The 25,690-nt window shown below is 40.5% G+C and overlaps 1 protein-coding gene across 1 annotated transcript in view; it reads left to right on the top strand.

Moving 5' to 3' along the window:
* Positions 1-25,690, top strand: part of MACROD2 (mono-ADP ribosylhydrolase 2) — a 1,952,988-nt gene that overhangs the window by 1,352,201 nt on the left and 575,097 nt on the right. The window contains exon 7 of the mRNA XM_060124328.1: positions 22,844-22,874. Within this exon, the coding sequence (XP_059980311.1) occupies positions 22,844-22,874 (31 nt within the window). The remainder of the gene's footprint in view (positions 1-22,843; positions 22,875-25,690) is intronic.

Raw genomic sequence — 25,690 nt, forward strand, 5'->3', positions numbered from 1 at the left:
ATAAAACTGATAAGGGTTCTAGTATCCATTCCTCCAATTCAACAACAAAAAGACAAACCACCCAATTTTTTAAAAAATGGGCAAATGACTTCAATAAACATTTATTCAGTGATACACAAATGGCCACTAAGAACATGAAAAGATGCTTAGCATCATTAGGAAAATGCAAATCAAAACCAAAATGAGATAACATTTCACACCTAGTAGGATATCTATAATCAAAATAGCATCCAATACGTGTTGGGAACGATGTGGAAAAACTAGAACTTTTGTACATTACTGGTGGGATAACAAAATGAGGCAGACTGCTATGGAAAACAGTGTGGAAGTTCCCGAAAAAGTTAAACACAGAGTTACCGTATAACTGAGCGATTCTAATCCTACATTTAACTGAAATCATTGAAGACAGGTATTCACACAAAAACTTTTACATGAATGCCATAGCATCATTATTCATAATAACTAAAAAGTGAAAACAACCTAAATGTCTACCACCTGATGAACAGATAGAAGCAAAATGTGGTATATTCATACAATGGGATATTGTTGCATTCTGATGGAATATTATTATCATAAAAATGAATGAAGTACTGATTCATGGTACAATGTGGTTCAGCCAGAAAAATAGTATGCTAAATTTAGGAATCCAAATACGAAAGGTCATATATTGTATGACTGCATTTACATTAAGTGTCCAGAATAGGCAAATCCAAAGACAGAACATAGGTCAGGCACAAGACGAGAGGAGAATGGGGGGTGACTGCTAACGAATAGCAGGGCTTTTTTGAGTGATGAAAGTGTTATGGAATAGACAGTGGTGAAGTTTATAACAAGTTTGTGAATATACTAACAACCACTAAATTGCACACTTTAAAACTGGTGAATTTTATGGTATGTTAATTTTATCTCAATAAAATTTAAGAAGAGACTGATTGAGCCAGTTATGATGCTAAGTTCAGAAAAGGCAGAAACAAATATGGTCTTGTCTCAGCCCTCAAACACCTCATACGGCACAAAGGAGACTTACAATAGAACCAGCCCATCCGTGTGGGGCAGCCTTCAGCAGCGACAGGAAGATACTCCCAAATGAGATTCTGCTTAGGATAAGAGCAAAAACCCCTAATTAAGTCTTTCTGCCCTCATCGTGTGCCATGCTTCTCATGGAGTCTGAGCTCCAGCCCATTCTAGCTCCTGTTGCCTTCCCCAGCACAGGGCCTTTGCACATACATTCCCTTCCCTAGGAATACTGTTCCCTTACACTTGATCTAGTTAATTCCTCCTCATCTTACAGATCTTAGCTCCCATGTCATGGCCTCAGGGAAATCTTTCCACCCTGACCTTCATAATCAGGTCACATTGCCAACTGCACACTCTCTTGTCTTACATTTTTCCTTCTCGCAAACTTTTACACTTGCACTTTCACACCAGTGTACTTCCTTCATTTAATTATCTTTTCCTGTCAGATTTTGAAGTTGTTGAGAGTAGGGGCCTGCATGCTTTTGCTCACCCAAATAAGGTCAGTGCTTCTCAGTGTCTGGTACAGTGAGGTCTCAACGAGTCCATGATGATAAGCTTAATGAATGAACACAAAGAGTGGCCTATGATCTACCCAAGAGAATCTGAGTTCTGAAAGGAGAGGTTAATCCCCTCCGGCATTGAGAGGTCTATTCACTGCTGCACCCTTCTTCCCTTAAGTTGCCAGCATTTGGTCATCTTATCCTCCCAGGACCTGCTGAGGTGGTTTGATGTTACAGTTATCATTTACATTTGAATCACCTGCAATGTAATGCGAGGATAAGATGACTAAATGATGGCAAAGCTCAGCACAGGTGGCCAGCATTGTTTTATTGGACTGTTAGGTCATATCCAATTTGCTCGTTCAAATATTTCACCATCTTCTGCTACCAGGTCTATAAATGTCAAATAGTAACAACCCTTGACCTCCTGGCTCCAAGCTAAGAATGCTTCCAAATGAGTCTCACTGATCTTCTTTCATAAGAGAATCTTTAATATGGATTAATCATATTATAAGGTTGTATTTGCTCTTTTTATTAGAGTCCTTGGGGAATGTCTTTTACTGGTGAAGTGTTGTCTTACAGAGTAAGAAGATCAAACTGGGTTTTATTCTTTAATTAAAAGAAGATGCAAAGTTTTGCTTAAAATATTTTTTTAAACGCCTTCAACTTGGGCAGAAAGTGCAAGCATGTTTCATTTTGCACTTATCCAAATTTTACTAGTCTTGGCAACTGAACTAAAAATGAGCCTCGTACCTAATGGAACATTTGTAGAGAAGACAAACAAATTGTCCAGAATAAACAAAGCCAGCATTTATTTTTAATCGATAGCGGCTGAGCACGGGGAGATGCCTTTAGTTCAAGGCACAGATCAAACTCATTAAGTATCCTGGGACTCCCATAAATCATGGGATGTGTCGAATATCGAATTAAACCAAACAAGACAATGGGTCGGGATTCTTGCCTCCCATCAGGCATAAGCCGGGTTGGCAGAGAGACCCTTAGAGGGGCTTGAGCAAGGCTGTTTTTCCCCTTAGTAACTCCTGAGCCTACACAGTTGTCAGCATAGGTGATTTGCCTGTTCACAGGCCAAGGACTAGAGCCAGATGGCCTACGCATGTGTCCTGGCTGCTGCACTTCCCGGCCACGCCTGGCAGATGCTGTCAGTGCCTTGCCCTTGCCACTCAGCCTACCAGGGATGTTACAACCCGGTTTCTGTACTGTTCAAGGCGGCCTGCATTTCAGGCCTGGAGAGTTCTCTGGCCGAGAGGGTGTGTTTGGCTCAAGTGCAGGCAGGCCAGAAGTTCAGAGAGTTAGCCCATCAGGATGGGAGCTAGTCAGGGAAATACCCTCTCCCCATCACCGCTCAATGGAAAACGCCAAGTCGTGTTCTGTGCACTTCCTCAGAGTGCCCCCTGCAGGAAAGAGTGCCGGTCGCCCAGCCTAGTAACCCCTTCATTCATGTACGTGTGCTGCTCTCCTCTCTCCCTTGTCTCACGCGTCAGTCTACCTCACGGTACTTCTGAAATCATCTCCCAGATAAAACACCTTTTCCAAAATCCTGGTTTCAGTGTCTGCTTTTGTGGGAACCCGCTGAGACACTATGCAGCTGTGGGCTTTTTACGCTTGGGACAGCATGAAGGAGGTCAGAGGTGGCCCTAGAGGCAGACTAGCCTGGTGGTAAAGAGGGCGTCCTCTGCTAACGGATAAACAGCAAGGTCCTGCTATAGAGCACAGGGAACTATATTCAATATCCTGTGACAAACCATAATGGAAAAGAATATGATAAAGAATATATATACGTGTGTGTGTAGATGTGTATAACTGAGTCACTTTGCTGTACAGAAGAAATTAACACAACATTGCAAGTCAACTATACTTCAATTAAACTTAAAAAAAATTTAAAAACAAAAGGTAGCATATAGATACCTTAAAAAAAAATAAAAGAGGGCATCCTTTAGAGGCAGAACGCCTTGTCCATTCTAGCTTGTCCAGTCACTGGCTGTGCAATCTTACATGAGACACTGAACCTCAGTTTTCTCATTCATGAAATGGAGTCAATAACAAAAGTAGTACCTACCTTATAGACTTGTGGTGAAAATTGAGTAATCCATACAGTACTTTTGGAATACTGCATAGCACGTGGTAAGTGCTCAAGGATTATCTGTGCTTATTAGAGTTACAGGACATCAGACTAGAAAAGAAGTTTACATATTAGCCAGTATGGCTTCCTCATTTTCCATGAGGCCCAGGGAAACAGAAGTGGTTTCCTCAAGGTCTCACAGCTAATTAGCGACAGCGAGAACCAAAGATCTCTCAGCCCAGTGTCTGATACCCCAAAATCCAGCTTCAGAACAGTCATACCTCCAAATATTCCATTAAGACATGGGACGCAGTGTGGCCATTTAAATTTGCTGAATTAAAAACAAAGAAACACCAGAAAAAACAAACAACAACAAAAAAAAAACTTCTAGGCAGTGCAAGGCAGGAAATATGTAGGAATTATAGAAGATTTCAAGACTCTCATGAATTTGAAACTAGAAGTTTATTTTAAGGGAATTAAAAAAATCAACCCTGCAGTGCCATAGGCAGAATGTCTTCGTGGAGAATGTAGGATTTAGACACAAATGCCCTCTTCCGCAGAGTTTATGACAAACCTTAGCTTAACCTCCCAGTCCGGGCAGATGACAGGTCTGGCTGCGCAGTTGAAGTCCTCAGAGTATTTGATGTCATTTATCTGATTATAGCTCACAGCCTTGGTGGTATTTGCTAGCTTTTTGTACAAGACCTAATAAAATACATGTTTCTATAACAGTTCTTGGCTTTTTAAGTCTCTCTTTGTTATTCACTGCTTTAGGCAAGCCGCATCTTCTCATCTTACTTTTGACCTTAAAACCATGAAGGGGCAAAGCACGAGAACATACCAGAAGTGAATCGGAGTAAAGACCTCCCTAAATGAAAGCTCTCCCTCCTGTACAGCCACTGAGATCAGTGGAATAAAACCGCATTAAAGATGACCTCTGGCCCTTCCCCTCCAGAGACGACATCTTTCAGCGGCAGTGAGCGTGCCTCTGTATAAATACACGAGACATTACAGGGAGGAGAGAGCTCTGTGGTGCCAAGACTCGTAAATATTTGTCTGAGAGTCGTGTTTCTATTATCTTTGAGGACGAAGGAAATCTGAGAGAATTTCTTCAAAGGTGAAGCAAGTTGGTTTGTGAAAATGGTGTCATTTTATCTATTCTGCTTCAGGGAAGTTTCTTTGGTCTCAAATACTCGCCACCAGATCAGCAGGTCAGGGAAATTTTGTTTCTTCAATTCTAACCACATATCTTGCACACCACTCATTTTGCCAGTAAGGGATTATCTCTGATATCTCCTTTGCTTGTTAACTGTCCCAATATTAATACATTTGGCCTCGTTTCTTGTCTACCTTTCCTTACCTACAACTGATAAAGCTGTAACAAAATCAATTTATTATTATTATTATCATTATTTTAAAGCTTCCATGGAAACCAATGCTGGTTTGGGATATAGATCAACTTTGTACACATGGACAATCTTTGAGCCTTTGTGCAATAATATAACCTCTACTCAGGACCAAATGATGCATGATACCCATACATGATTTTTCTGGTTAATTACCGTGATGAGGCGTCAAGCTCCCCTAAGATTTCATTTGTGTACTTCCTTGCCTTTATTTTCTGTATATTAAGTTGCAGGGAAGGTTTTCATTTTGCAATTCATTTTTCCTCTTGAATAGTGATTATATGCAGTTCCAGGAGTCACAAGGCTGCAGTCTGTAATTCTTCCAAGCAGCAGAACAAGGGTGTGGCAATAGAATGCGGAAATAGCAATAAAGGGAAAGGGCTATTTGTTCACGTTTCTGGGAGAATAAAGATGGCTTATTTAAAACGTGTGCTTAATATGGGCACAAATTGCATGGGGTACGTACATCTCAGAATTGCCCCACCTGATACCTGTCACCTTCTTTTCTTCACCCATCCTGGCCAGAGAGTCACAGGGGCTTGCGATGAGAAGGCACTGTCATGCAAGGGAACAGTGAACTTTAACGTGCCATGGGTAGAGCATCAGCGTAATTTGCTACACACCAAACTACATATAGTGACAACTGGTTGAGCTAAGGAAACAAATCAGGGTGCAACCTTGGAACTTGGGATTATTAAATTGGCTGTTAATATCTGGCCCCCATGTTTTGTCTTGGTCTGGGTCTGTTCTTTTTTCCTCTCATTATTTTCTTTAAAAAAAATGCATTCTTTTCTTTTAATTTCTCAGAAAGATTGAAAATAGGTAAATAAAAAATAATTGGGAAATAGTAAAGATACTTGTAAACAAGAGAAAATTCTTAACCAACAGACATGAATAAATGTAATGGAAGAAAATTTTCATCCAGACCAGAGCCTCCCCCTAAGTACAACTGTTGAATATCTCTAGCTTTCTAGTTCTTACTGCCATCAAATGGATCTTGATAAGGAGAAATATACTGTATGGTAGCATTAATTTTTGAGCTGATAGTATATTTTGTAACTAGATTGAAAAGGAAAAAAATCATGTCTCCCCTGCATTAACGAGTTACTGTTCTTGGGTGTATTTGGGGAACACCATCTGTTTGGGGATCTCCTGCCTGCTCCTCAGTCAGACCCTCCAGCACCCACTCCACCTTTGTTTGTGTGTTTCTGCCCACAACCTTTAGCTTCATCAACAATTGTTAAGTCCATTTGTCAAATATTACTGGCCTCTGGTAGGGGTGAAAAATAGAAGGAAGGGAACATTTCTACTGAAAACTCACATCCATATCAAGCTCTATGTTACAATGCAGGCACTTCTCAGGCTGAATTCTGTCGCGCGTACAAACATCCATTAGCAAGCAGTCACAACAATAGTCATCTAGTCTAAAAAAGGTCATTTTGAGCAGCCAATCCTGAAGGTAGATGAGGCCGTGGACTCGTCCATTCAGTGTGTGATTGTAACATCAGTTAGAGCTGTGGACCTCGGCGTGACTCTCAAGCTCTTAGGTGGTTGACCTTGCCAGATTCTCATGGATGTCTCATACAAAGGTGATGGTGCCCATACAATTTCTCTGGCTAACTATCATATCTCATCTTACCAATAAAGAATTATTTCTAATATCTCTGTTGCTTGTTAACTAACCCTCTACTGTTCAATATTGATAGCTGATATGGTTGATGTAGCCATCTGTGGAGGGTGAATACCTGATTAGGGTACTTAACTAATTGCCTCCAGGGTATATCCCACACACACACACACACACACACACACACACACGCACGCACGCACGCACACACACACAGACCAAATCACAACCTGGACAATATTCCAAAACAGAAACTTTTTAGAAATCATGACTTGCCTTTCTTGGAAAAATATTTCATCAATTTAAAATTTCCTGTGGTTGTTAGTCTGAAGTTTTAGTAAAGAGAATCTTAATATTCTTCATATATAGTATTGCTTCTTTTACTTTGTTAAATGGCTTACTTTAAAAATTTGCCAGAACTGATTTTGTCTGATAATGAAAAAAAAATTCAGATTTCGAAAATCCTGTTCCACATCCCCCCATCTCATCCCCCTTCTCAGGTAAATTTTGAAAAACTATATCTTGCTATGGATGTTTTATTAAAGTTTCTTGAAAGTGTAGGATAAAACTATGATCACATGAGTTTGAATAAATATTATAGAAAAATCCAATTTCCTCATACATCACAATGACATTTAGTCTAGTAAGATCGTATTAGAACTGTCCCCAAATTACTTAGCTAGTGTTTCACACTATATCTAAAAATTGTGATGATTTTGTGCTTTGACTACAATTGAATTTTTTGACCCCATATGGAGCTGTGAGAAAAATATGGCCGAATGGGAAACACCAATGTTTATCACTAGCTCATCCTTCATTTTCCAACCCATAAAGCCCATCTACTACTTGCTGAAATGGAATCCCAGTCTACAAGAGGACAGGTCCAGAAGGGCTAATCCTGGATGCTGCAAAGCATCATGGGAGTGGTGTCGGAAGTGTCTACGCTGGCTGCTGCTGTGGGTATTCTTGTGCCTCTTGATACACCTGTGGCTGCATGTAGGTTCTCAGCACCTTTCAACATTCTCCTCCCTGCCTCCTCCATTGTTCCTAATGCTAGCTATCTAGTGGTTGACAAAGAATGCCTGAAAAGTTCAGATGCTATATCAGTGGTAATTAGTTTCTCATTATGTTCCCAAGGATACAACTGCTGTTGGAAAAAGAGCTGTAAATAATATTAGTTGTTGCTACCAGTTGGAGCCTCAGAACAACCTATAATTTTATTTGTGTTAATGAGACAGTTGACCTGTGGAGAAGAGTTTAAGCAAGTTTGAGGGGATTTAAAAAAAACTGAAATAAGGGGAGAAAAGATCAAGGGAAGAAAATTCAGCCCACTTAATAGAGTTAATTAATACCCTGTGTGTATTGCCTTTTGACCACGCCATGTCTTGTCAATCAATCAAAATGTAGTAACTAAAACATCAAAGCATATAGGCTAAGTGAACAAAGCATCAGCACAGTGTAGGTTAAAGAAAACGTTTGTCTAAAATCATTTCCATTTGATTGATATATCCAGACACCTTCATCAATTTTCTGAAGTTGTGGGGCCTTTGTAGACCCAGACTCTGTTTTCCAACTGGAAATTGACAGCTGTCTGAGATCTTAGCACAGACACTATGTCGTTTAAATTATGGAGAAACCTCAGAGTAAAATTTCAGGCCTCTTAAAGCCAGAAAATGGCCCCAGTGAGATCACCCCCTGATCAGTCCATTCTTCTGGGAAGCTTAGGAATTATTATGTCTAATGACTTTGCCAGTGGTTCTGGCCTGTGTAATTAAGATCCAAATATAACTCTATGTTCATTCTATAACTAAATTTCTTATCTGGACAAATGACCCATTTATAAAAGCTCATAAAATATCATAAAATTACATACTTAAAAATCTCCCTAACAAAATGTACCCAAAGATGTTCACATCTGAATTCCTAATAATTTTCCAAAAATATCCCTTACCACAAGTGACTAGAAAATACTGTATATTATCATTCAAGAGGAGAAAAATAGAATAAAGATCCATAACTATAAACAAGTACCTTTCCTCGATTTCATTTAGTGACCGTATTTGCATTTTTCTTCTATCATTTCAGTTCCTGAATGTGACAGCAGAGTCACCATCAGATCAACATAAACTTGCAAGCTTGTGCATTCACTGCAGAAAGCAAAATGTCATGACATTTCCTATAGGAATATAATTTTTTTTTTTGCAAGTTTTGCTCCACATAAAAAATGAATGAAAATGAGGGTCAAGATTCCAGACACTTTGGAATTCTGAATGGAAAGACTAGAGTAACTGGACTAAGGAAAGTGCACCATAACGAAAGAAAAGAGACTCTTGTCTTTCCTTCCCCTTCCTAACTTTTCTGAAGCTATTGATTAGGAGCTCCAGTCCTGTAAGAGTGGTCCAACGTGCCTTGTTAAGGATGCCTCCACTGTACCAAATCAAAACAAGGAAAGAGTGGAGGCAGAGGTAGTAGAAGAGGAGGAAATGGCACAAAGGGGAACATTTATATGTGATTGGGGAGGATTATTAAATATTGGGGTGAGAGTTCAGAGAAGCTTTAGTGGAACATTTTGAAAATTATAAATTAACTCGGGGCTTATGTTTCAATCTAAAGGCAAGACATGAGAATTCCTATGTCATGCGTATTTTTCTTAGTCCTTAATCATCCATGCCTTCTAATTTTGACCAAGTTCTTAGAACTTTCTCAGATCCCTAAATCATAGCCTTTAGAGCAGAAATAGTCTCAGAAATCATTCCACAGGGCATTCTTCCCAACCCAAGAAAGTATCCATTTGCAATTTTGACAAGAAGGGACACCTCAACTTCTGTCTTAGTGGGAAAAAAAGCACCTGACATACTACATGACTTCCTCCTCATCAGGTAGCATATTCACAACTACTACATATGTACACACATGTGGTTCACATCAGCAGATGAGCCCCAATCAAGCAGTCACTTACTATAGTAGTTGGAGATATCACTGAGAAGCTGGATCAAGCCTTATCTGAAGCTACACATATCACTGAAATTTTTAAATTATAAAAAATTATATATATTTTTTCATTTTGAGTGCTACTTGGAGTTAAGTTTCCTGTAATTTGCACCATAATGGGTTTTACTGATATAGAGGTAAAATGAGAAGAGGGATCAGTGTGAAATTTCAGTGAGTAATGGTCTGAACTCTTGCTACTCAGACTGCAGTCCCAAGATCAGCAGCATAGGTATCTTCTGGGAGCTGTTAAAATGCAGACGCTAAGACCTCAACCCAGACCTACTGAATCAGAATCTGCATTTTTAAAAAGTTCCCCCAGTCATTTGTCTACACAGTAATGTTTCAGGACTATTCTAGTCCAAATTGGAATACTTTGACAGTGGGTCTAAAATATAAAAGTGACATGGACAGATAGAAACAAAATAGTCCCACCAGGAAATAACTGAGACTCTAATGTTGACATTCTGTTCATGTGAGAAGAAGGATAAGTGTATTTGTCAGGATGAGAGGAGCTGGGTGTTTGAACAGAGCAATTTTGTGGGAAAGTACAAGGGTTGGGGGAAGAGCATGGGCTTCATCATCTGACCTCTTCCTGATTTATTACTAACTTCTGTGTAGCTTTGGAAGATCTGCCACTTCAGGTACCCATGTATTACGTGGGAACAGTAATTTCCTCCCTGTTTTCCTCAGGTTTCAACTCATGCAGTGTTATCTTGAAAAGTAGCACTTGAAATGGTATTATTGTCTAGTTCCTTGCCACTGTCAATATACACAGACCAGCAATATTACCATCACCTGTGAGACTGTTAGAAATGCATAATCTCAGCCTGCCCCAGATCTACTGAATCCAAGTTTTCACTTTAGCAAGATGTTCAGGTGGGATGAATTGGGAGATTGGGATGGACATATACACGCTACTATGTATAAAATATATAACTAATGAGAACCTCCTGTATAGCACTGGGAACTCTACTTAATGCTCTGTGGTGACCTAAATGGGAAGGAAATCCAGAAAAAGAGGGGATATATGTATACATATAGCTGATTCACTTAGCTGTACAGCAGAAACTAACACAATATTATAAAGCAACTATGCTGCAATAAAAATTTAAAAAGAAGAAAAAAAGATGTTCAGGTGAGCAGATACACATTGACATTTGAGGAGCACTGGTCCATGTACTTTCTGAGCCAGTGAACTCCCCATCCTAGGAGAAGTTCAGGTGGAGCCTGGGTGAGCCTATCAGAGATGACGGAGAAAGGAGCAATGCATGGGCTAGTGGGAACAGAGAAGTACCAGGAACAGTAGCACCTTTGGGATATCTGTGCTTCTAGCAGAACACTGAAAACCAGTACAGAAGTGGGAAGTGTGCCAAAAAGGCATCATTTGTAGTTTCTGCAATTAGATATGAGCTAGAGATCACATGACAAAATGTTGGTTGAGACAGGAATGCATGTCATAGGGTGAAGGAACCTTGGACAGCTCTTTGTAACTCGGGGGAAATAGATCTCTAGTGCAGAATCATTGGCTTCTTACTATGTCCTCAAAAACATTCCTCAGTGACATCTGTTACTAATGAAACTGTATTTTTTCCATGTTGAGGATGTGTCCCACTTTCAACAGATCCCTCCCCAAAGAAACTGTAACATGGAGGGAGAGGAAAAACCGTGGGCAGAAATCCTTTCACACACTCGAAAGGAGTATAACTCTTGGCTGCAATAAGTTCTATCTGAGACAGAGTTACAACCCGTTATGGATGGTTTTTATTTTGTGTGTCCTTAAGAAATATGCAATTATAACGTTGTGGTTAAAAATCAAGTCCTTTACTTTGTGAAATCAAACTTTCAATGAAGTCAAAGTCTACCAGAGCTAGTGGCAGCTGAATCAAGCTACTATCCCTAAATCAAGAATTATCCCAACCATCCTTTCATCTGTCTATCCTTCCATCCTGCCACCCTCGTCCCATCCATCCATCCATGCATCTATCCACCTATACCTGTGTGAGTTCCTCATTGCCTCTCTAACAGGAATGATGACTTAGTGCCTACGCTAAGTCAACTCCCTGAGAGTAGAACAAAATTTAATCTAAACTATTTTTTAGTAACTCACAGGTGTGTCACACTCTGCACAACTTGGTTTGTTCATCTCCCAGTACAGGAGCCAACACTGACCCTCCGTGTATACGGTGAAAGGCCAGCTGCCTGCTTCCTTCCTTGTGGTTCTGGGATGATTCTGGTTGGATTAATGCAGTGATCACTGGGAAATGTGTACAAATAACTCACCTCCTGCGGCCTGAGCTGTCAGACGTCTCCTTGCAGACTGGCTGCTCCCCGTCTTGTTATTTTTGCTCATTTCCATAATAGAATTTGGTTGATAAAAGTCTTCACAGTGATCGATGGTCCACAAAGCACAGTCATTTTCAGGCCACGAGTAACAATTCTTGAAATTGGGAATTATGACTATAGTCAATTTCCTTTTCCTTTTCCTTTCTTGCTTTCCTTTCCTTTAGTCATTCCTACAGGGTGTGTCCTTTAGACACCTCTTTCTTAGTCATTATCCCCTAATGAATTCCCTTGTTAAATATAAAGTGTGTATCAGGCTTGACTAATGTCTTCCTTTGTGACTAAGGAAAGAAGAATGTATTACCTTTACATATTGATTCAAGCTGCATAATCATAATTATTTTTACTTAAAGTCCTCATTCTTTACAAACCACGCTGTAGACCCCAAGCAACTGTCAAGAGAGTCTCACCTAACTCCCATAAATACGAGAGGGAGTCAGGTGTTTGCACAATTAATTGAGTGTAAAAGTGCCTGTATTCATGTGGAAAACCATCTCTTTTTCTATGTGCTGATTTCAAGTTCACACCATGAAATTATGGAGGGGTTGAAGTGGAATTGCCCAATTTGTGAAGAGAACATGCTGACATTTTAAGAGATGGAACAGAGCTGTCAAAAAAATCTACAGGCAGGAAATCTGCATATGTGTTGGTAATCTAGCAATCTGCTCCCTGTCTAATAATGTGGTCTGTGACAGATTAGTAAGCACAGAAAAGCAAGGAGCTCAGCACATCCCAGGGGAGCGAGCCTGTGTTGGATATGAGGAGGATGCAGCCTGGGCTACAGTTGTCTGGTGCAACGGTGGGAAAAAAGGCATTGGTTAGAACAGAATAACACAGTGGTTCTCAAAGTGTCCTAATTTTCAGTTACACTGTGGCACTAATCTTCAGTGTGATGGCAGATTTAATACTGTTGAGATCTGGTAGCTAGGGCCTAGAAGTGTTTTCATACTGTGTTGATGTCAAAAAAGAGCTCTCATCTCTAACCAGCCCTTCCTCAAGGACCGGGGATGTTCAAGGCGGATTCTTCTCTCATCACCTCCCCCTTCTCTGTTGACCTTACTTACTCTGTTCTGCAGTGGAAAGTGCTTAGAATTTTGAGTCAAAAGATAAGGGCTTCTGTCTGAGCTTTTCCTCTTAGTCACTGTGTGACTTTGGGTAGCTTTCTCACTCCATCAGGGGATGATAATAATATTGCTTCCCCTCAGGCTTCTCTGTTGTTATGAAAGACAGCAAAGCCCATGTAAAAACAACCAGGGAGCTTTAGAATTTATAAGACGGTATCTTTATTTCTATATATTTGCTTAAGCCACGAGAGGAGGAGAACCTGATAGCTGAAGCTACTGGACATCCTGGTATCCTTTTCCATGGTCTTTTGGTAAATATTGTTGACTGTGTATTATCTCTCTCCCTTCTCACAGCTGTTCAGTTTGTTAACAGATCATTAGGGAGTCTTGGAAGAAGAGTGGAAACACAGGTTGGCTGAGAAATGGTTGAGTTACTCTCTCCGTGTGCCCAGTCCATGCATAGACTCTTGGAAAATATCACCTCACCACCCAAGTGTGTCAAGGCTTTGGGCTGCTCCTCTATGAGACCATCTGTGTTTCTTGTTTTGTGGTTGTTTGTCGGTAATGGATTTTCTTGAATGTTTCCTTTGGAAGTCACATCTTCAACTTTCTAATTAAGAAAAACATGGAGATGCAACTTATTATTAAGGAAGCCAAGGATTGACTCAAAGTCAAGAGTAGATAATAACCCCTCCTTGGGTTTGTTTAACAGAAGTTTACATGGTGCACATTCTTTATGGGGCCTTGCCCTAGGCATGGAAGACAGAAAGTCCCAGGACCACTGCCTCCTCCCTGCATGGTCACTCTCTGAATCCCCTCCGGTTGTCTGTCCCTGACAGCCGCTCCTTGGTTTCGAGCCAGGTCTCTGTTGTTCAAGTTACTCGTGATCTTAAGGATGCTCTCTCTTCCCTCTTGCTTCTTTACAAGGATTCACCTGCTTTTACTTCTCTCTCTTACCAAGACTGACCAGAAGTGACCATGGGCTCTGTTTCCTCTGAGATGCTCCCAAAATCACCTGTCAGGTTTATTTCACTTTAGAAGTTCTACTGCAGCCGCATCAACCTTACTAACAATAGCAAATGTCTGCGCTGGTTCCCCAAAAGCAGTCTCTGGGATGAGGATCTGGGGGAAAGGGATTTGTTAGGACAATCCCAAGGAAAAAAACAGGTGAGATGTGAAGACTGAGACTGGAAGGGAAGGGTGCATGTCAGGCTGTGTCCCAGGTGACTGCAAAGTCCCAGGGCGATGCTCCTCAGACGCTGCAGGTCACACCTCAGCTTTGTCCCCTCCAGGGCAGAGATGCAGGAGTATCCATTACCCTCTACACCCCACCCATCAGACATTGATTGGTTAAGGGCTGCCCTGGAGGCATTTGATTGCAGACCGCGGGAGCTCTGAGTGCATTGGCAAAGCGCCGGGCCCGAGGGCATCGCTGTGACAGCTGCTGTGTGTGGGGCTTGCCTCTGGCAGGGTTGGTAAAGGACAGGACACTGACGGTGTCCCAGACACGCTGGGGAAAGCTCCAGGGCCCCTAAGTCCTCCAGAGCTCCGCCTACAGCCCTGCGCTCTTTCCAGAGGGGCTCTGGTCCCTCAGTACTATGTGTATAGGGCAGCTCCTTGTCATTCTGGCCCCCTTTTCAGCCAGGAAGGCCCCTCTGTGCAGAAACAGGCAGGCCTCGCGATGGCTGTGAGCTTTGGGCCTTTCCGTCTCAGTGGGTAATTTACTTCTCAAGGGATCTGAGATGATTGACTGTTATCTCAACTTCCCCAGCTCTACCCAGGAAAAGGTCACATCCCCTCACACCCACCACCTCTCGGTGCCAGGGATGCAAAATGAGCCTAGTACATGTACTTAATTACGAAGAAGATGTGGGAGCAGATAATTCCAAAATTCGAGGTGATTAGGGTTATGGGAAAAAAAACCATCATTTTAGGAATATTTTGTTTCAGTAGGAGCTTCCACATTGCACAACTAGTTTGCTATTAATATGAGAAGGGTTTTTGTTTGTTTTCCTTTTTTTAAACTTTTGTTTCTTCCCTTTGCTTCTGTGTAAAGGGAGTTTACAGATGTAGACATTTTGGAACAGAATGCACCTTCTTTTGGGTTCATTGGGTTTATGGGGACTTGCTCTCCTTTTCACATATGTATCGTTTCCAGTAAAACATTCCTCCCAGTCACTCGAGAAAGCTCAGGCAAAAGGCGAGTATGTTCCCTTTGCTGGTTCTGACATTCTGCATCCTAATAAATTCATGGTGGAAGCAATCCAGCTGTCTTCTTGGAAAATATAAAGTTTAGAAGAGGACTGTGAATATTCATGGCTATGTAATAGTTTGTTTTATACTACGTGGAGTTGTAGTTATAAACACAAAACCAGCTGGCAATAAATGACTTTATGACAGCTATTTCCAAGGTATAATGAAGAAAACAAAAACAAAGTTATTGCTTATAATTATGGTGCCTGGGTGAACCTGCACCATGCACTCCAAACACTGCTCTGGCCGTTTCCACATGATCTCATTCACAGGCTCCTTTAAATGACCTTGGCCTTCAGGTTATTTAGCTTTGGGGTTGGGAGTGCACTGATAGTATTTGCATTTTCCTGTGCAATTTGTTAAAGAGACAGCATCCTTTTGCTCTATTCACCCATGTAATGGGAAAAAAAATTGGAATTATTGACTCTTCTCTAACTGTTGGAGAGATTTTACATTGAAAAAATATTTTGGAGAGAGCAGTTTGTCAGTACAGTCAGCCCTCTGTACCCATGGGTTTCTGATCTACAGATCCAACCAACAGCAGATCAAAAATATTAAAAAAAAAAAATTCCAGAAAGTTCCAAAAAAGCAAAACTTGACTTTGTTATGGACCAACGACTCTTTACATAGCAATTTACATTGTATTTACAACTATTTACATTGCATTTACATTGTATTAGGTATTATAAGTAATCTAGAGATGATTTAAAGTGTATGGGAAGGTGTGATTAGGATATATGCAAATACTACACCATTTTTTGCAAGTGACTTGAGCATTAGTGGATTTGCGTATTTGAGGAGGGTCCTGGAAGGACTGTATCTTCAAAATTTTAAACTTTTCCTTTAACTCAATGGTTAAACAAGTTAATTTTTATCAAGGAATATATCCTACCAGAATATATTAGGTAGACAAAGGCATAGTCAAGAATGCTTATGGCAGGGTTATTATAGTAGTATTTACAAACAACCCACATGTTTATCATGTTAAGTAAACATAGTGTCCATGCCTAGAATAGTATGTAGACATTAGATCATCGTACACTGACATTGAAAGTTCTCCAAGATCTAGTGCATGAAAAAAGCTAGCCTCAGAAGATATAACACAACATATGTTCCAATTTGTGTAGGAAAAAAAAATCTGACTCTGTTTGTATGGCCATATAACTCAATTATTAATTCATTCATCCATTCAACAGATATTTATTGTGTCAGGCCCCATTCTAGATGCAGTTGATACAACAATAAGTAAAACAAAGGTCTTCCTGGGTTTTGCCTGCCAGTGGGGGGTTGAGGTCGAGGAAGCAATGAACAATCAAGCACCTGTGTGTCAGGTGGTATATGTAGGAGTCAACGAGATCCAGCAGCCTAAGGGAAGAGAGAGGAATTTAACTCGAGGCCAGAAAGAACCTCACTGAGGAGGTGACATGTGATCAGGGATCTCAAAGGAAGTGTGCCCGACAAAGGGATCAGCTAGGCCAAAGGCCCCGAAGCAGGACTGTGGTTTCTGTGTTTGAAGAACCAAAGGAGACCAGCATGGCTGGGACTCTGTGAGCAGGGGGACAAGTGGAAGGAAAGGAGGGTGGAGAAGAAGCCAGGAGCCAAATCACGGGGAAATTGGAGGCCACGCTCTCCTGACTTCACATTTTATTAAAATGTGATGTGAAGGGACTAAAGCTTTGAGATCAGGAAAAAGACACAATCTCAGGCTTTAAAATGTAAACGCCTGGAGTGGTGTGATGCTCCCGGTGCTATTGGTCATGATGGCCCAAGAGGAAGGTTTTCTAGTTAAATCCAAGAAAGAGAGGGTGAGGCTGTAGGAGAAAGTTCTCACTGCTGTCTGCCTATGCCTGCCTTCTTTAAGCCTTTTGAGAATTATTTATAAGTTCTTTGTATAATTCACAAGTATTAAAGGTAAAAATCAATAATTCCTTACCCAAAATAAAGCAGTATCTTAGCATTCTGTTCTGTGACCTTGAAGAAGTTCACTTTCTTAGCTTTCTCTCCTCCACGTTTATGAAGAGGGGGGAATAGGTTCTTTATCACAGGATTGTTCATGAGAATGAATCAGACTCTCTGCAGAGAGCTTTTAGCCCGTGCTCGGCACATTGGAACAGAGTGGTCGCCCTGATCTATGGGGGACACGTTCCAAGACCCCCGTGGATTCCTGAAACGTGGATGGTACTGAACCCTATATATACTATGTTTTTTCCTGTACATACATACCTATGATAAAGTGTAATTTATAAATTAGGTACAGTAAGAGATGAACAACAATAAAGAATAATAAAATAGAACAATTATAACAATACACTGTAATAAAAGTTGTATGAATATAGTCTCTCTCTCTCTCTCTCAAAATATCTTGTACAAATGTAATGCCTTTTCCATGTTGACTAAAAACTTACCACACACCACGGCTCTAACTTTTGCGGTTTGATGTGCGACAGCAAAACTAACACGGATTCATTTTTCCTTCTTCACAGTTTTGTGATAGAAGATTCGTTCTTACCCTAATCTTAGCAACCTCAGCACACAATTGTTTTTTTCTTTCCTTATTGACTCGAGAAATTTCACCTTTTCACTAAGGGAAGCACTGCTTCTCCTTGGCCTATCTGAATTGCCAGCATCACTACTTTTGTGTTTTGGGGGTAAAATAAACGTTACTTCAACACAAGCACTGCAATACGGCTCTACTATGACAGCCTAGCTGATAAACTGAGGTGACTGACGGGTGGGATACGTGGATGATTCACGTCCCAGGCAGGATGGAGCGAGATGGTGCTAGATTTCATCACGCTACTCAGAATGGAGCACGATTTAAAATTTGTGAATTGTTTATTTCTGGAATTTTCCATTTAACATTTTTAGACTGCAGTTGACCATGGGTAGCTGAAACTGAGGAAAGCAAAAACACAGATAAGGGAGGGGACTACCGTAATTCAAGAATGACAGCTATTGTTGTTGCTAGGCTACCACCTCCCATGTCAAAACACCATGAGGAAGTCGGGATGCTTCCCAGGATGGGAAGCATGGTCTACAGCCTTAAGGATTTCAGTGTTCCTACAAGTGTGCTTGAAACCAACATGCTGGGCTAAGGAAGTATTTTCTAGGTGGCGGCCCAATCTGTAATTTCACAAAAGAAAATTCCTCTCTCACTCTCCAAGTCAAATGATTATTTTTCTTTTCCCCGAGAGAGAAGTGCATGATGATTTGGAAAACAAACAAACAAAACTGGCTAAAAGTCAAGTGCTATAAAGTTTCTGGTGGCTGTAGGGTCAGCCCTGATTAGCATGGAGATGTCCTGCTCCTGGAGCTTGCTGGAAGGGGAGTTTGGAGCCTTACAAATTCAACTGATGATGTCATTCCCCAAGTGCTACAGGTGACTGCAGAGTTACATGCACTTAAAACCAGGCTAATTGGCCTGGGTTTTGGTACAATCTATCATTCTTCCTTCCACAGGCGAGGATTTTTGTGGGAGGTGGTTATGTTAAATATAACTTTGAAATAAAGAAATCCCGTGCTACTCAATTCTGGTGGCCCCATCAGAAACTTATTATGGCAAAGAACACAGACTCTGTGCTGTAAAATCCCTTAGATGAACTCACTTGCTCTCTCTTTCTTTCCCAATCTCTCTCTCTCAAGTAATAAAAAGTGATTAATACTGAGATGTAGTTTGGTTGAATTATATGCAAAGTTGTTTTACATACAATGAGTTTTTTCCATGATATTGCAATCCCATCTCTGCTTTATCATTGCCTTTTTGTTTGAATTAATGCAATAATGTTACCAAGGGCATCCTCCATTACACAACTGTTTGCCTTCCCATTCAAGGCGACAGTGTCATTTTCAGATGAAGCTATTTGTCCTTGTTAAAACAGGCAAGGCAATTGGTACATTCAGACTCAACTATTAAGTTGCATGATTGATTCCAAGTTAGAGCTGGGAGCTGAGGCAAATGAAAGTGCCATTAGCTGTTCAGTGTGCTCTCTCTTCTGCTAGATCTGATGGGAGAATGACTCATAATTCTGTGCCTGAGAAGGAAGCAAAGGGGAGTGAACTCAGATCAGTTCCCCAGGAGGCAGACTCTGAGATGGAGTTTAGGTTACAGGATGTTTACTGAGCTGTGCTCTGGGAATCAACACCTGGAGAAGGCAGGGGATAGAAGTGGGAGGGGCAGAGGGAAAGAAGAGCTGCCGTGTGGCTCAGTGACGGGCCTGCTCACCCCGTTGGGAGCTCTGGGGCTGCAGGGCCCTTCAGTGCTACATTGATTTGAGCCAAGATGACCAAGCCCTTTATACTCTGCATTGATTATGGGAAGGGGCATGACCCCAGTGAGGTGGGTCTTTGCATCTGACACAGTCCCTGAAAAGGTCAACAGTTGAAGGCTGTCTGCTGACAGCTCTGCTGGGGTCTAGGCACTAGATTCTAGGGCAGTAGTCCTCAGCCAGGGGTGATTTCGCCCCCTAGGGGGCATTTGACAATGTCTGGAAATGTTTTTGATTGTCAGGACTGGGGGCCCTGCTCCTAGCAAGTGGATAGAGCGCAGGAATGCTGCTAAACATCTGACCGTGCACAAGGCAGCCCCCAGCAATAATCATCTGGTCCCAAATATCAACAGTGCCAAGGTCAGGAAGCCTTGCTCTAGGGCAACAGATTCCCCCCCACCCCACCCCAAAGCAGAGCCTGGTGGGCATCACAGTGGCCACCACAAGAATCAACATTAATTGAGATATTGTTACTTGCCAGCCACAATGCTCTGTGTTCCTTATTCCTTCTCATCTTCCTGCAAACCCCTTAGGAGAGCCTTAGAGTTTTCATCTACTGATGAGGATGCTCAGAGCAGTTAAGTAAACTCCTCAACATCATGAACGGGAAGGACCCCGAGGTGGGATTTCAAGCAGACTGGCTCATGGAAAACATTCTAGTATCTTCTAGTTTCCACTTGATGGCTTGATGCAGGTGTTCTCAAACTTTTCTCTTTGTCTACCCGGAGCACAAGATAGATGATGTTTACGTGTTCAGTTTGCTCCCATGGAATTCCTGAGGCACCAGCTATAAACTCACGTCTTTCTACCTCATTTAAAAGACACAATGACGCATAGCACAGGGAGATCAGCTAGGTGGTTTGTGACCACCTAGAGGGGTGGGATAGGGAGGGTGGGAGGGAGGGAGACGCAAGAGGGAAGAGATATGGGAACATATGTATATGTATAGCTGGTTCACTTTGTTATAAAGCAGAAACTAACACACCATTGTAAAGCAATTATACTCCGATAAAGATGTTAAAAAAAAAAAGGCACAATGGAACATGAGTGAGCACGGGACAAATTACAGGGATGACTCTGAATCCTCTCTAATTTGTATTTCTAAGCAGGTCATTCCTGAACTTCTGACCCTTACTGTTAGTAAGCATGCAGTTACTTTCCACAGGCAGAGTGCAGCCTGTAGATAATCTTGGTGAATGCCTGTAAAAAGACTACAATATTTCCAGAAGAATTTGTTCCATACTATCTCTTCATGTTTCTATGTCATTGGATGGATTGAGTTATTCAGAAACATTCTTCAGAACTTATTGGCACCTCAAGAATGTAAGGAATCAAAGAATTAACTCATTAATTCACTTAAAAAATAACCCCTACTCCATTCCAGAAACTGTCCTATTTTCTCATTAGAAACAGTAGCATTTACTAGTGAAGGAACAGAAAAAAAAAATCTCTCATTTCACAGACATATAGGTAAGCTTAACAGAGTCACTTATTACTCTGTGTAAAACAAAATCACGTAAATTTTGACTTTTTAAGTAGAACGTCCAAGTAAAGGGAATAAACATATATTCTATAAAAATGTTAAGGAAAATAAAATGTAGGACACATTTAACCCAAAGATACAAATAAAAAAGGCTTAAACATTTCATTATAGTTGAGCCCAATCATAATGTTAGTTATTATGGTCAATAGCAGATGCAGTATTTTGAATTTCTAGTGCAATATCAGTCCTTTTAAAAAAAATTCTGTCATTAATTCCCACAGCATACTTCTATATGGTAAATGTTATCTGCATTTTCATGGGAAAATCCAAAGATGAAAACAACTTGATCAAATTTATACAAAGGTACATTGGCAGAGGACATTGTCATACTCAGATCCCTTTCTATTGTTAGAAAGCTCAATTTTGACTTAACTCTATTTACATTTGTTCATTCACTCTTTTCATCAAATTCTTTAAATATTGCTGAGTGAAATACAGCGTCTTAGTCAATTTGGGCTGCTATAACAAATTGCTGGGTGGCTTAAACAACAAACATTCATTTCTCATGGTTGAGAGGTCAAAGATCAAGGTGTCAGCAGATCTGGTGTTTGGTGAGAGCACACTTCCTGGTTTGCAGATGGCTGTCTTCTCATTGTACTTCACTTAGTGGACAGCAGAGCGTGCTAGCTATCTTCCTCTTCTAAGAATTCTGATCCCATCATGGGGGCTCAACCCTCATGACCTAATTAACTCCCAAACATCTCACCTCCAAATACCATCACATTAGAGTTTCAGCATATACATTTGGGTGGACACAAACATTCAATCCATAGCATATGGCATAAGCAGTGGTTTGCCAGCAAATGTTTAAAAAATGACTCAAAAAAATGAGTGTGCATGTCTGTAAGTTTATTTTTAAATTTTAGTGATACAAAGAATATATAGCACACAACTTAAATATAAGAATAGACTATAGGGGCTTCCCTGGTGGCGCAGTGGTTGAGAGTCCGCCTGCCGATGCAGGGGATGTGGGTTCGTGCCCCGGTCCAGGAGGATCCCGCGTGCCGTGGAGCGGCTGGGCCCGTGGGCCATGGCCACTGGGCTTGCGCGTCTGCAACGGGAGAGGCCACAACAGTGAGAGGCTCGCTTAACGCAAAAAAAAAAAAAAAGAATAGACTATGCAATACCCTCTGTTAGAAATTCTGTTCAGCCAGTTGATTCTTACAGAATCCTTTTGCTAAATTTTATCAAAATTTTGTATCCATAGCCAACTTCTGGTTTCAGTTGACCCACATGTATAGTGCACCATGAACGTTGATTGATATTTTCAGATTTTACATCACCAACACGATGTCACTTAACACAGAGCTGGGACAGGATGCCCAGTAGCATACTGGTATGTAGTATTTCCACCAGACACGTATGACAGACATAGTCATCTTAAAAGCAGAGGTAATAGTAACATGCGGCACAAGGAAGCGATGATGACTATTTGTTTTAGATATGACTTAGCTCATTGAAGGTTTATGTGATTTAATTTCTTAATAATTGTTTAACTGTTCGTTCCCAAGATTCCTGTAAATTTAACCGTTGGTTTTTGTGAGCAGGCATAATTGCTGGTAAAGAAAATTTTTCAGTTAATCAAATATGCCATTTCCGTGATGTCTCCTATTCCAGCTGAGTGGGGTTCAGAGCTCAGAGTATGTGGGTAGAGGGCATCCCATTATCAAGCAAAACAGATGTTGAAATAGATGATGTCAGGTTCGAGCAGAATCGTGCCTTTAAAATTTATCGTTATTTTTGTGGTTTATTCACAGGCATTTCCCTGCATCTCAACAGGCATTTATGGTAAGTGATCTATCTTTTGGTAATGTTTATATTTCTTTATTTTGTTGTTAAAATCAAGGTTAACAGGAAAAATAAGAGGTTCTCTGATGAAGATAGTTTGCTGTGATTTAAAGAGACTCAAAATGCAGGTCAGATCCCATTGAGGAATCTTGAGAGGCTATTTGGATATTTTGTGTTGTTGAATTTAGTTGTATTGCATACCATGTGCAATGATTAGATGCACTGTGGCTTAACGTCTTTTGTTAGGTGAAAATTTTGCTCTAGTAGGATCTGACCTCTAATAGTATTTTCTTTAATAAAGTCAGGTTTTTCTGTTAGATGAATCATAATGCATATAAAAGCTAACATTACCATTATTTTGTTGTGAATTACAAAATAATAGAAGTGTTAGAATGCACACACATATATGTCTGTATATTTAAAAAAACCAAATATGTGACAATAAAAACAAATACTTTTAATAAGATGCAATTTTTTTTCTGGTATTGATAGATTGTTTTAAGTAGTGGCTGCTTCACTCACAGATGGAAGCAAAATGTTTTTATCGTTACTTGTTTTCACTAGACTAAAGCTCTCTAAATATTCTTCTACCTACAATGACATATCCCTATGCTTTTTATGTCAGGCTGTTAATAAATCTGTTTTACACATTCAGGTAAAACAGAGTTTTTCGTTTTAGGGTTTTCTGATCAAGCAAAATAGATTACAGCATTTCTGAGCTCAGATGTCTCACATGGAGACTCTTAGATGAAAAATAAAATATGTACAAATGTTAAAAATTATTTAACTTCATCACTATAGGGGAAGGATAGCTAAAGTGATATCAAAGGTAGGAGACTTATTTCCTCTTAATGTGGTATTTTTTTTGAAGGTTTTAGTGAGAATAAAGTGGAAAGTGGAGGCCTGAATCAAATTAAATGGGGAAAGATGTGGCAACATTATTTAAAAATTTAAGGCGTGCTTTTTTCTCTCTGGATTCCACCATAGCCTGTCTTTGTGGAAACACATCGGACACTGGGCTGGTGGGCTAAGCTGGACCATCTGCACCACTATCCCCATCATGGCCACTCTTTCTGCCTCACAGATACCCAGTTATAACTCTTACTTATATATTTGCTTAAAGGAAGTATTACATGCAAAGTTTTACTTGGTCAAGCGCCCAGATCTTCATTTCACCTTGTCTAAAAGCAAATCAGACTCCACCACAGAAATGGTTCTGATTTTTGAAAATGTTCTCTCATGACAATCTTGATTTTCCTTGATAAAAAAACGAGCAAAAACCCAAGTGCCAAAAACAATCCTGTGTCATATTGTCGATGTCCATTGTGTCTCTGAGAATCCTGTGGTAATGTACAAAGACTTTCAGAAGCTGAATTTAACACAATGCATTAAGAAAGGGGGAAATGGCAGGAAAAGGAAATAGAAAAGTAAAGGAAGTTGAGGAGGGACACTAAAATGGAAGGCTGAGAGAGCATAGTAGAAACTAAATCAAAACTAAAGTGGCCCTTGGTTAATTTCAATCCCTGAAGGACCGGGATTCCTCCTTACAGTAACATGGCTCAGTGTATAATAACCAGGTCAGTACAGCATTGTGTCGGGTGGGAGGGGAATATTGAAGACTGTTGAGAAAGGCACTGATAGGGAGTCATGTCACAGCCTTGGAGGGTTTCCACCACATGAGCTCAGTCAGTTTTCACAAAGCTAGGTCAAAGAATATAGTTTTCAAGTCCTGGCTACTCATCTCTCTTCCCCTCTAGTTTCTGAGTACATTTCAAAGTGAGGCTGATACCTGCAAAGTCAGGTGCCATGTTGTCTTTGGTTAGATGCACCTGTGCTTGAGACGTAGAATTAATTTTAGCTCCATGAGATCTTTAATAATGTTTACATTACTCCAGGTCTCTTTATGAACTATTTAGCATTTTGCAACTTGAAAATTACGCTATATGTCCCTTGTGAAACTATAGCTTTCTGATCAGCCCTTGATTCTCTCCTAGGTACTCATATTTTATGGATCAGTTGTTTTCTTGCTCTTATTCAGAACTTAGTTCTGCCTCCTCTATTATCTAGATCAATTTTACTTTTATCTTTACTTATTGGCATTTGAAAGAATACTTTATTTGAAGAAAGTGGTCCACAGCTAAAAAGAAAAAAAAAATTAAAAGCAGGCAAATAATACTCCCAACACTTTGTAAGTCATGCTTGGTGGGTTATGAGCCGATATTCAGAGCAGTCTCCTGGTTCCAGGCCTTGCCTTCTTATTCCATATTCTAAACCTCACTACATGAATTTTTCTAAACTAACGCTTGGTGCATGTTTCGCATCTGCTCAGGGGCCTTTGATCATATTCTGTTACTTGTAGACTCTTTCTATGCTGAACAATAGGCAATTTATGTATCTCCCTAAACTAGCGCTTTCAAAATTTGTGAAGAGGGGAAAAAGAATCTCTTCCTGAGGATGTGAGTTGCTGTGCCAAGAATTTTATATGTATCTTTGCCTTTGCATCTTGAAAAGGGGGAATTTACTTTTAGTATTTCCTAGGGTTAATTGTCCATAGCAATTATTCTTCTCTCAAACTTTCTCAGGACTAGTGTTTTCTCCAGAATATAGTTTGAGAAATTTCTTGACATCCACCCATTGTGGACACATTTTCTCTTACACACAAATGAGCTGATGAGTCTCAGAACCTGGCATGTGCCTTCCCAGGTCCAATTCTGTGCCCCTTCCTTATAACACACCCACAAGCACCAAACTCACACACACCATCACCACCACTATTCTCTACCCCAATCCCCAAACAAAAACACACCACACACACT

This window comes from Lagenorhynchus albirostris, chromosome 15 (assembly GCF_949774975.1).
Source record: "Lagenorhynchus albirostris chromosome 15, mLagAlb1.1, whole genome shotgun sequence".
NCBI classification, from domain to species: Eukaryota; Metazoa; Chordata; class Mammalia; order Artiodactyla; family Delphinidae; genus Lagenorhynchus; species Lagenorhynchus albirostris.